Raw genomic sequence first — 12,623 nt, 5'->3', positions numbered from 1 at the left:
AAGGAAGAAACAAATCAACAAATAGACATAAATAAAAGTTCAAGTCTTGGGCCTTGTTACTTACCTGAAATGTTACTATACAATGAATAGATGCTGAAGTCCAGGACTCAGTAACACTCTACCATGGGTGACACCTACAGAAGTTGAGTTCCCGTAATGAACTTCTCAAGGTATTAATTTCTATAAACAAAACCATAGTCCAAGGAACCAGACTTTCACAGTATTATACATTTCAGGTTTTATCCAGGTCCGTTATCAGAATCAAACTAATGCCAGCAGTTCCTACTCTAAATGCAGACGGCAATTCAGTCATCTTGGTATTTGAAAATACAGTAGTTTGTAACCATTATTGGAGCAGACCTAGGTCTTATTTACCAGTTTTTAAGATGGCAAAACAATCTCTATTCCTCTTCCTTATATTCAGATGCTCTGTTTTCTGAAACACTAATTTTGTGTGCAGTGATTTGGGTTTTGGCTCTGCCCAAAAATGAAAACTTTAGTAAAGTGCTTTAAGCTATTGTAGATGAAGGACCACCTATTTCCTCACCTTCCTGTTCCCCATATTATTGTACTTTGTTCCCTTTTCTCTTTTGTTTTGAGAACTCAAAAACATCTAAACTTAGAAACAGGAATCCTAGCATCTCCGTTGCTCAATAAGCAATATATGATTTAAGTTACAAAAGACTGATAATTCCTGCTCCCCATGGTGCAGTGGCCATAGCTTAGTTATTGTGCCATCAGAGGCCTAGGTGAATGGACGTTACAAATTTATATGCTTATCTGTTCCACTAATTTTATTACTCTGCATCCATCTCGTTAGGGCTCACATCACCCTACAAGGCTGGCAAATATTACTTTAGTAGATGGAGAAACTGAGGTACAAATGTTCTCATTTTGGCCAAAGACAGTTCCTGATTGAGCTGTGATTTATATATAATCTCCCTGCGTAAACCCAAGTGTTCTCTAGTAGGCTACAGCAGAGAGTGTGCTGGTCTCTGATTTCTTAATGACTGAAAAAGATGAAATGTCCTTGCTGGTTCTTAGACTTAAGAGCAGAATATGAAGCTATGAGTATTTGTTAACTCTACTTTGGATCCCGAATGTGATCATGCGGGGTAGGATCATTCCAATTATTTAGAATGATCCCAGAAGAGGATGGTGGATAACTAGCCTCCCTGAGCTCTCCGGGGATTTTACTGAATTCTTTTGTCATTCCTGTTTAAACACTGTTTATTTAAAAAAAAAAAAAAAAAAAAAAAAAAAAAAAGCTTGTATGATGAGCCAGTTGGGAGGACCTGTTTTTATAGAGGCACATGCTTCTGATCTTACTCTCCTCGATAGCAGCTGTAAATTCTGCATGTATTGTGGTCATAAGCAATTACACTCAGCATCACTGCTACCAGAACATCTAATTGAAAATCCTTGTGCATTAATTTACACCACAATTTTAGGTCTAAACTTAGAATGTTTAGCATATCCAAAACTGCAAGGAGACCACATGCCAAGCCACTTGTAGCTTTGTTTTTTCAACACAGTAGTCTTCCCAAAGAGGAACTGCAACCCTAACTGAGGATATTACAAAGCTCCTTAAACCGCTAGATCAATATTTTGACTATTAAATGTAATATTTCTGTAAATGGCTTGCATGGAGTATCTTTAACAAACTTCTATGGCACCAGTCTGCTTGTGTGTTCAGTGCTTCCCTCCTGCCAGAGTATGTTCTCCTAGAACAGTCATTTAAGCTGTAAATCTTGCCTGGGCAGGAACTAGCCCTTTATGCTTGGACAGTATCTATCTTGTTGGGACTGCAGGGGGAATCTTAAACTAGTAGGGGGGCATCATTCTGAGCCAGAGGCTGACCTAAGATGTGCTATGGGCTTGGACATTTGAACTGGTAGGTATAGGGTAGCCCAAGGTGAGTAGATATGTGGAAACTGATGCATCACCTAGGGTCCCATCACAAATGAAGCGTGACCGTATCTCATTAGATGTTTGCTGTATGTTTGGGCCCAGCGATAAATCTTATGTGCCCAGCGTCTCAAGGCTTCTTTGGGTATGTTTGCGCTAGAGAGCAAAAGACTGGAAAGAAAATTGAAGTTCCCTTATAGTGATGACCTAGCAATATTTGGATGATTAAGATACAGCTTAGCGTCTCCCTTGTCCAAGCACACTAATTCTAACTGGATCTACACTACAGAAGAAAGCAGCATCTTCTGAAGACCTATGTTGGAAGTAATATTCTCCTTTCCTGTTAATGTGGATAGTGCCTCAAGTGTCTCTCCTATTTGCATTTACCTCTGGGTTAAAACAGATTTTAGTTTTCCAATTCTTTTCTAGTTTGGAATGTTTCCTTTTCACTACTAATCTTTGTGGAACTAGAGGCACAGCAACTACTTTTGCTTTAGTGCCTGTGAGGATGATTCATTGTTATTTCACGATTTTAGATAGCCATCCTCTGCCCTGGGTGCTATCACATTAAAACAGACAATAACTTTCCCACTGCAATAGCTGTGTATATGCCCATCCCTAAATCACAATCCTAGTACTAGCTCACTATCTAGGTGTCTCCTTATCATTTAACCCATCCTCCTTACATTTTCAAGAAGGTGACCGGTATTACACCATGTCTGGAAAATTAAATTCTGCTCCTGACAGCGGCTGTTGTCCTCAGTAAGCTCTGTTCTGCTAAGTCGCTAGTAAAATAGCGTGTGGGAGTGTTGAATAACGGCGGTGCCCTGAGCTGTTTGTTTTGTAGTTATTACTGTATGCTTACTGGTTTACCCAGGAGTCACATGATGTACCTGCATTGCCAGACAAAGCTCTGACCTCTCCTCTGAGCGGCTGCTGTCCGCACTATTTACCTTCTTTCCCCAACCACCAGCATTCCAGCTCTATTTTCATCCACAGCCCTCCGGCAGATCCCTGGGTCACCCCATTTCCTGATCAATCTCCCTTTCCCCTCCCACATCACACACAGACCCCATACATTTCACCCCACAGGTGAAGTATGATGATGTGCTCCCACAGTAGAGATGGGATTTGCGGGGAAGGGAAATGTGTGCCTTGCCGGCTCCAGGCACCAGCGACGGAAGCAGGTGCCTGGGGTGGCCAATACAAAGGAGCGGCACTCCGTCCAGGTCTTTAGCGGGAATTTGGCGGTGGGTCCCTCTCTTCCTCTTTGAGCTGCTGCCGAAGTGCCGCCAAATCGTTTTATTTTTTTTCCCCGCCGCTTGGGGCGGCAGAAAACCTGGAGCCGGCCCTGCTTGCCAGCTCCTATTCTTTTACCTCCTGCAGAGGAGGAAATGGTCAGATAATGGACATATGTAAGACCTTAGACCTAAGCCAATGTCCTATACTAGAATAAAACAAACACTAATTCCTTTTTCTTACGTTGTTGGGGAAGGAAGCGGTAGAGGCTCTCTTGCCCGACCCAGTGACTCGTCTCTGAAGATGTGCTGGTGCCAGCGAAGTTGGGTTTGCAGACTACAGCAAAGCAGCATCTGTCCTTTTGCTACTTGCACCCATTGTTGGGTTCACATCCACCAGCAGGGAAAGATAAAGCCTGAGTCAAATAGCAGTGGAGTTAAAATGAGGGGAAAGGAGGGGTGGAAGGAAGATACACAGAAAAAGGTGCGGTGGTGGTGGTTCTGAAAGTTTTGAATATTAGGCTTAAATTAACTGGCTCTTTCTTTTAATCCTGACATCAGTTCTTGGGTTTGTTTTCAAAATCCACGCTGAAACTAGAAAGAAAAGGGAGAAGAAAATTCCTGTTCAGTTGGTTTGCTATGTACTCCTGTCAAAAGCTATAGCAGAGGGGCTGGAGTATTATCTACGTTATATAGAGCCCTTTACTACTTCAAAGCATGGCACCAATCCATACTGAGCCTGCGCGCCCCTCCAGGGTAGGTAAGTGTTATCCCTGTTTCATGGACTCTTAGCAGGCCTGATTCTCCTCACACTGGTTCTAACTCTGTTGATTTTTCGAAGCAGGGTCCTCCTACTTTACGCCAATGTAAAAGAGGGAAATCAGGCCTGCTAGGGTTGGATTCTCAGAAGTGCTGAGCACCTTTGAAAATTCGGATCCTAAGGGTACATACACTACCATAGAACACCCCAGGCTGGCCCAGGTCAGCTGCCTCAGGCTCGCAGGGCTACAAAATTGCACGGTAGCTATTTGGGCTAGGCCTGGAGCCTGGGCTCTGGGATTCCATGAGGGAGGAGGGTCCTTAATGGTGTCTTTGTTCTGGGGAGAGGATCTGTCTCTTTTCTATCTGCCACACACACATTTGTCCTTGGTTGCTTTGATCTCCCTTTCATCTTGGGGCTGGGTATCATGGCGCTACCGTCTATTTCCTTTCTAGCACTTTCCCACAAACCAAAGGGAGTGTCTTTCCCTGACACTGAAGGCAGAAAGATGAAAAATGGACTCAGACAGGCCAGGTTAGAAGGATGGGCTTTTCCAAAGTGGGAGCTCTACACACACTTCAGCAGGAGCAGAGTCAGGCCGGTGACAAGCACTTCCAGAAAGCCTATGCCAACGCTCTGTGGCAGTTACCTAGTGTGTCTGCAGCCACAGTAACTTCTAGTCTGTTTGTTAACACAGTGACACTCAGCGTTCTGGCTGGGGCCAGCTAATGCTATTGCAGACAGACCGCCGCCTTTCCTGCAGCTCTGCCAAAGCGCCTCCCGCCCTGCCAGCCCAGCTCCAAGTGCAGCTTTAGTTGTGCTGAGCTGTGTGGTGTTTGCTAATGTGTCCACTAGGGACCAGGCTATGACCATCCAACTCTCGCTCACTTCCGCCCAGAGCCAGAGAAAAGGCTGATGTTGCCTCTCCTGCCATCCATCAGGCCCTGTATCATATGTGTATGACTATAGATTAGAATGACTCTTTCCTGTCTACCTCTGTTTCTCTTAGTAACCAGGTAACACAGCGGCAGTGCCCTTCATGGTGTAGACTCTCATTAAAACAGAACCATCTGAAAGAGACGATCTGCCTGCAAATGGCATGGCTGAACCCTGTACTGGAAAAAAATTCCAAGGCTTTTTCAACTCCTATTAAGTAAAACATTGTGGCTATACCTAAATATGAACAGAACTCATCCTCAGGTAATTTTATCCCCTTCAAAAAATGTAATGACTTTTTAAAGAATGCTGCTATGCATTCAATTGGTCTGGCCTCTTTCCTGCTGGTTGCTGTACAATAGTTAGTTGTTGATACGTAAAAGTAATTCCACCAAAAGAAAAATATGTATCTTAAATGCTGAAATTGTATTAGCTTTTGCTTTACAAATGGGTGAATGAGATGCAAAGAGGATCTAGCAACCATTTTGTTAATGAAATATCTTCCACATTTTAAGATAATTTCATCTTTCTTTTTATATAAAGGTAATGAGATGTATAAAATGTATTTACATATAAAATGACACAGAAGCACCAGAAAAATGTAACTAACATTATTTGAAATTACCTGTAAACATTGCTTCTTTTAAGCTATGTATTTTATTTCTCTTATTTGTAGAGAAGTTTTGGTGGAATCTCATTTGACTCAACAAAGTCCTCCTCTGAAGAAAGAGGTAATTAATAAAGTATAATTGAGTGGCTTGGTAAAGAAAGTGGAAATCAATAGATACATTCTTCTTATCCACATAATACAAGCAATGTTTTACAGTTTCTTGGGTGGCTTTTCTTTTATTAATGAATATAAAACTGATGGGTATAAGCTGCCTTTTGCTGGTAGGGAAATGGCATGCTATTTGGTACCTAGTACTGCATGCAACATCTTGTAGCAACGGAATCTTTTTGTGAAGGAAGAGACTCATGAAGAATATCTAAACGCCCTGCAAGTTCTTAATGTGTTTCAAAAAAAAATCTCCTATACTCATCGGGGTGACATCTGCATTGCCAACTTCAGCCATTGTTGTTTATTGTCCATTTAAAAATAAAAATGTGAAAATAATAAAATTCAGTAGGAAATCTTTGCAAGTCAGGAAGCAATGGCACTTTATTGCTATCTTTCTCACAGCGGTAGCATTGGTTGCAATCATTATACTTAATGTTTGTAAACACTTTTGTGTCATAAACACACATTCTATTTTCACATGCTCATGATTTTCTGAAATGTTTGCCTTTGGAGATGAACGGTTCCCTGTACAAAGGTGAATTGTGTGTGTTTCAAATGGGGCCAAAATCTCAGCAGCAGTGAGCCAAAGACCATGCTTTCATTCATGTTTGTACACCACTGAGCACAGCTGGCACTTGACAAATTGCTAATGAAATGCAAACACTGTGTTAATGCAACCTTACGATTTTGCAGATAACACTCAAGGTCAGGGGGGAAAAAAGGGTGGAACATACAACTTAATTCTATTCCTTTGGACTGATGCATTATGATAGTCTTTAATTATGTGACTACATACTATTTCTCAAACAACATACTGAAATCGGGTCTTTTCCCCCGATTACTTTAGAAACGTGTGATTCTATGGAAATGTGATGCTGAATTTGTAGACATAATACGGATGTATAAGGGAACAGAGTTAAGGGTTTGTGTTCAGCTTTAACTTTCACATTTCCTGACTTTTGTGGACTTAACTGTGTAACCTTAAAGTTGTAAAAATGCAGTTTGATCATTTCATTTCCTAGGTTTTGCTCTGTATTTTCTTTTTTTTTAATGGTCTATTACAACCCCAACTCTCTAATTCTTTTCTCTGGAAATGTAAGTAGTCATTGTGAGGGTCTATTCTGTAACAATTTCTCATTAGTATTGGCTGTGTCCCTATAGCAGAATGTAACATACTAGTGGTGAGAGGAGGGACACTCCGAGCATGGGGTTGAGTCCCTGACTATCTTGACTAATAACCATTGAAGGACCTATCTTCTATGAATGTATCTAATTCTTTTTTGAGCTGGTATACTTTTGGCCTTCACAACATCCCCTGGCAACGAGTTCCACAGGTTGACTATGTGTTGTTTTGTTTAAACCAGCTGCCTATTAATTTAATTGGGTGACCCCTAGTTCTTATGTTATGTGAAGAGGTAAATAATACTTTTTCTCCATGCCATTCATAACTTTATTGACCTCTATCATATTCCCCTTTAGTTGTCTCTTTTCTAAACTGAACAGTCCCAGTTTTTTAATCTATCCTCATATGGAAATTGTTCCATACCACTAATCATTTTTTTGCTTTTCTGTATCTTTTCCAATTCTAACGTATCTTTGTTGAGATGGGGCAGCCAGAACTGCACGCAGTATTTGTGATGTGGGGTACCATGAATTTAGATAGTGGCATTATAATCTTTTCTATTTTATTATCTATCCCTTTCCTTAATGGTTCCTAATATTCTGTTAGATTTTTTGGTGGTTGCTGCACATTGAACAGAAGTTTTCAGAAAACTTCTATGATGACTCCAAGATCTCTTTCTTGAGTGGTAACAGCTCTAATTTAGACCCCATCTTTTTTATGTATGGTTGGGATTATGGTTTCCAATGTGCATTACTTTGCATTTATCAACATTGAACTTCATCTGCCATTTTGTTGCCCAGTCACCTAGTTTAGCGAGAGCCCTTTGTAACTCTTTGCAGTCAGCTTTGGACTTAACTATCTTGAGTAATTTTGTATTGCCTGAAAACTTTGCCACTTCACTATTTCCCCTTTGTCCAGATCATTTATGAATATGTTTAGGGTTACCATATCTGAACTTTCAAAAAAGAGGACACTCCGGGGGGGAGGGTAGCCCCCCCCAGCCACTCCCTCCCACTTCCCGACCCCTGACAGCCCCCCCAGAACCCCTGACCCATCTAACCCCCCCTGCTCCCTGTCCCTGACTGTCCCAACCCCTCTCAACACCACTGCCCCCTGACAGCCCCCCCGAACTCCCAACCCATCCACCCCGCTCCCTGTCCCCTGACTGCCCCCCTTCTTCAACTCCCCGGCCCCCTTACCGTGCCGCTCGGCTTAGAGCAGATGTCTGGCTCCGCGCCCCAAGGAGCACCCCGCCCCACCCGAGCGCTGTGCTGAGGCTGTGGAGGAGGGGGAAAGCGGGGGAGAGGCTCTGGCCGCCGCTACCAGCCCCGACGCCACGTTCCCTCACAGGCGCACAGCACCGCCCTCCAGCGCTGCCAGGCGGCGTGCTAAGGCTGCAGGGGATGGGGGGAGCTGGGAAGGGACTTTGGCTGCCGAGGCCCCAATGCGAGCGGTGCTCGGCTGTCCTGTCAGCCTCTTTTCAGTCGATAAATAGCTGACCGGGGGGAAATCCCGGACATTTTTAGATTTTTAGAAATCCCCCCCGGACGGCTATTTAAAGAGCGAAAAGCCGGACATGTCCGGGGAAATCCGGACGTATGGTAGCCCTAAATATGTTGAACAGCAGTGGTCCCTGTACAGATCCTTGGGGCACTCTGCTATTTACCTCTTTCCATTGATTGGTGAGGCATGATTTCCCTTTACAGAAGCCATTTTGACTCTTCCCCAACATTTTGTATTCATCGATGTGTCTGATAATTCTGTTCTTTACTATCGTTTCAACCAATTTGTGAGGCTTACCGACCTGTAATTGCCAGGATCGCTTCTGGAGTCCTTTCTTAAAAATCAGCATTACATTAGCTGTCCTCCAGTTATCTGGTACAGAGGCTGATTTTAAGCATTGGGTTACCTACCACAGTTAGTGGTTCTGCGATTTCATATTTGAGTTCCTACTGAACTCTTGGGTGACAGGGCCGGCTCCAGGCACCAGCTTAACAAGCAGGTGCTTGGGGCAGCCACGGGAGAGGGGCAGCACCTGCGGCAATTCGAGGGCGGCAGGTCCTTCACTCCCTCTAGGAGCGAAGGACCTGTCGCTGAACTGCCGCCGCCGATCGCGGCTTTTTTTTTCTTTTCCAATTGCAGCTGCCGATCGCAATTTTTTTGTTGTTGTTGTTGCTTGGGGCGGCAGACATGCTGGAGCCGGCCCTGTTGGGTGAATACCATCTGGTCCTGGTGACTTATTACTAGGGCCCTACCAAATTCACAGTCCATTTTGGTCGATTTCCTGGTGATGAGCTTGCTTTATTTTAGGTTTTATTATAGTAGTGCCCATCACGTTTGTAAAGGGTTTTGAGCTTCCTGGAGGAAAGATACTGTAGTGGAGCAAAGTTCTTCTCATTTCACATTACACTTGAATATGTTCAGTATAGTTCTGAATTTAACGTTTCATTCAGCTCTTGCACATTATTGCCTCTGTTTCAACTTACTGTGTCACTGGTCTGCTGGCATTGACAGCATTACTAAGGAGTGTGCTGACAGAGAGAGAACACACAGACTAAATCCTTAACAGATGACGCTCAGAGATTTTTGAGATGTTAGAAACAGAGCTGAGGTGTAAAAAGACTTTGGTGAATGTTCATTTTAATTTTTAAACCTAAGTTTGCTCTGACTGAGTTTGAGGCCTTTTGTGTTCGTTTTGCTGCAAATATTCTAGTGAACAAGCTTAGTTAGCACAAATCAGCTCTTTGGCGCATGGAGCATCATTTTGTTCTGTGTCTGTGCAGCACATACCACATTGAGGTCCTGGTCCGTGTCGAGGGTTTCTAGGCAACACCACTATACAAATAATAAATAATAATGAGTAGTCATGAAACCAAATGTTAAGATCAGGTGTTTACCGAATGGACATTCTAAATCAGGGATGGGCAAACTACGGCCCTTGGGACATATCCAGCCCGCGGGACCGTCCTGCCCGGCCCCTGAGCTCCTGGCCCAGGACCCTAGCCCCCGGCCCCTCCCCTGCTGGCCCCTCCCCCACAGCCTCAGCTCGCTTGCCCTGCCGCCGGCGCAATGCTTTGGGCGGCGGGGCTGTAAGCCCCTGGGGCAGCACAGCTACAGAGCCCGGCCTGACCCAGTGCTCTGTGCTGCGTGGTGGTGGCAGTGTGGCCCAGCTCCAGCTAGGCGGCGCGGCTGTAGCGCTGCCAGCCACCGGTGCTCCAGGCAGCACGGTAAGGGGCAAGGAGCAGGGGGGGTTGGATAGAGGGCAGGGGAGTTCGGGCTGGTGGTCAGGGGGTGGGGGTGTGGATAGGGGTTGGGGGGGAATAGGGGGTTGAATGGGGCAGGGGTCTTGGGGGGCAGTCAGGAATGAGGGGGGGTTGGATGGGGTGGTGGGGGGCAGTCAGGGGCAGGGACAGGGGTTCCGGGGGCAGTCAGGGGACAGGGAGCAGGTGTGTGTGGATGGGGCAGGGGTCCCAGAGGGGCTGTCAGGGAACAGGGGGGGTTGGATGGGGCAGGAGTCCCCAGGGGGGACAGATAGGAGGTGGGGGCCGGGCCACGACCCCCTCCCTTAACCGGCCCTCCATACAATTTATGAAACCCGTTGCGGCCCTGAGGCCAAAAAGTTTGCCCACCCCTGTTCTAAATAGTAACCAACAACAATGTGAATTCTCAATTTTAAATTATACTTGCCCGTATGTGCACTTTTGTTTCTCAGTGCCATAAGACAGCCAATCATGTAACAAAAATGATACCATGTGATCCATGAAACAAACCAACACAGCACATGTTTTGAATTTCAAATATTTCCAGTTCTTCTTTGCTCAAAAGCTTTGGGAATAACTTTGAAGAATGAATGAATGTGAGAATTTTGCAGTCTGCTTAAACTGCAGTTTACAATGTCCAACTCACTTTAACCCCCGCTCATCACTTGTGAATCCTCTGACATTTAGTTCCCTTTTATTGTCACAGATCGCTGCCAGGAATGCAGTGCATGTTTAAGTTGTACTCGAAGATGCCTCTGTATCTCCATTATTGCACTGCTTGCACTCGGCGTCGTAGGTGCTGTCATTGGTTTTGCCGTCACATTTGGACTCCCGCCACCCACTCCTGGTCAGTCTGTTATTTTTTTCTGTCTAAACAAGTTAGTTAATCTCCAGCCAAAGTGCTGCCATTTTTTCAATAAGTTAGACGTAGAAGGTGCCACTTGAAACCTGGAGACAGGGGAGAGGAAGAGAAGGAGAGAGTTGAATTTGCTCCATTCCAAACTCTTGGTGACAAGCACTACTTTGAACATACACTTGTCCTTGGAGCTTTAATAGGATTCTTGTAACTCTCTAGTACTTAGTGTGGGTGGCGTAATCACATTTTAATACACTTAGGCCTCTAGTGTAGTGGAGCGTGTTAGCAGGTAGGATCCATGTATAAATGGACCGTTGGTCAGTTCCTGGGTGGCAGCTGAATTCCTGAAATTCCTCATGTTTTTCTTCTGGTTAAAAACATCTTTTTGGTCTGGTCCTTGTGCTCTTGATGAATGTGGAAATGTCTGTTAGATCTGGTGACCAGAGAGCAATTGTGACAAATCAAGACGGGTGGGAGGTATTAGGCATCTATATAAGACAAAGCCTCAAATATCAGGACTGTCCCTGTAAAATCTGATCACCCTAGTTAGATAAATCAGTATCTAAGCTCATTTATCTCCTGATTTCTTTTCAGTGAACCGCTTCTGTGTGACTTCAGGTAATCAGACTGGCTTTTTGTGTGATGACAGAGTGACTTGCCTTTCAGCCAGTCAGATCTGCAACAGAATCAGAGAGTGTGTTAATGGAGAGGATGAGCAGGAGAAATTATGTAGTAAGCTTTTTTTTTTTTTTAAAACATCTTCTCCCTGTGATGGTTTGTCCAGTCCTCCTGTGCATGCTCCTCACAACCCCTGGTTTCCTCAGGTCCCTCCTTACTCAAAGCTTACTTTAGCACAGAATAACTGACTAGAACCCTTCATAACCCAGCTGCTGAATGACCGGTTTGTTCAAGGCTGCACCAGGAGTATGTGGAGAACCAGAAACAGAAGAATCCAGGTCCCTTGGTTTGCACTTGTGAGCCTTAACCATGAGGCCTCCCTCCTCCTTTGATGAAGTTATTCACAATATGATTAAATGGCCCTATTGACAGAGCATCCTGTTAGCATGTGGAAGATCTGGTTTTGATTTATGCTTCAGTCAGCTACAGAACAGATGGTCTTGTTAATGTAGCGGACAGAGATCCAGAAGATCTGGGCTGTACACTTGGCTCTGCTGCAGACTTCCCATGACACTTTGGGCAAGTCACTTAAATGCTCAGTACCTCAGTTTTCCCATCTTTAAAAGGGGAATAAGCATATTTCCCTCCATCTACCAGGGGGGCCATGTAGTTTAATATTTTTCAAGTGCTTTGAGATCCTTGCATGGAAGGAGAACAGAGAATTGTAAAATAATATTAATAGCTAATAATTGGTTTCTCAGCCATTGTATTTATGTCCAACTGTTGTTGAGTGAAGTTAGACCATTTCACTATCTCCAGGTGTCTCATCTTGTAGATGATTTGCCCAGTAACCTGCCAGGATACTTGATCTTCCGCTGCAGCAACCCTGTGTACTGGATCTATGCTGATAAGAAGTGTAATGGCGCGAATGACTGTGGAGACTGTTCTGATGAAAAGGGGACCTGTAAGTCAGCCACTTCTTTTCACTGATGTAAACAATAGTTAAAGGGCTTGGTGTTTGTAAAGGATGGTGGACTGACAACCACAGAGACTGACATCCTCCTTTTACCCACAAGATAGATGAGGGGTTCTCAAACTTTTGTACTGGTGACACCTTTCACACAGCAAGCCTCTGAGTGTGACCTC

General features: G+C 44.4%; 1 protein-coding gene across 1 annotated transcript in view; it reads left to right on the top strand.

The window, feature by feature from the left end:
* Nucleotides 1-1,636: 1,636 nt before the first annotated feature.
* The window catches only part of LDLRAD1 (low density lipoprotein receptor class A domain containing 1), a 22,722-nt gene continuing 11,735 nt past the window's right edge, over nt 1,637-12,623 (top strand). The window contains exons 1-5 of the mRNA XM_065553852.1: nt 1,637-5,106; nt 5,519-5,573; nt 10,710-10,850; nt 11,454-11,591; nt 12,313-12,441. Of these exons, the coding sequence (XP_065409924.1) occupies nt 5,086-5,106; nt 5,519-5,573; nt 10,710-10,850; nt 11,454-11,591; nt 12,313-12,441 (484 nt within the window). The 5' untranslated portion in view covers nt 1,637-5,085. The remainder of the gene's footprint in view (nt 5,107-5,518; nt 5,574-10,709; nt 10,851-11,453; nt 11,592-12,312; nt 12,442-12,623) is intronic.

Source organism: Chrysemys picta, chromosome 8 (assembly GCF_011386835.1).
Source record: "Chrysemys picta bellii isolate R12L10 chromosome 8, ASM1138683v2, whole genome shotgun sequence".
NCBI lineage: Eukaryota > Metazoa > Chordata > Testudines > Emydidae > Chrysemys > Chrysemys picta.
This window is presented reverse-complemented; position numbering and strand designations above follow the sequence as displayed.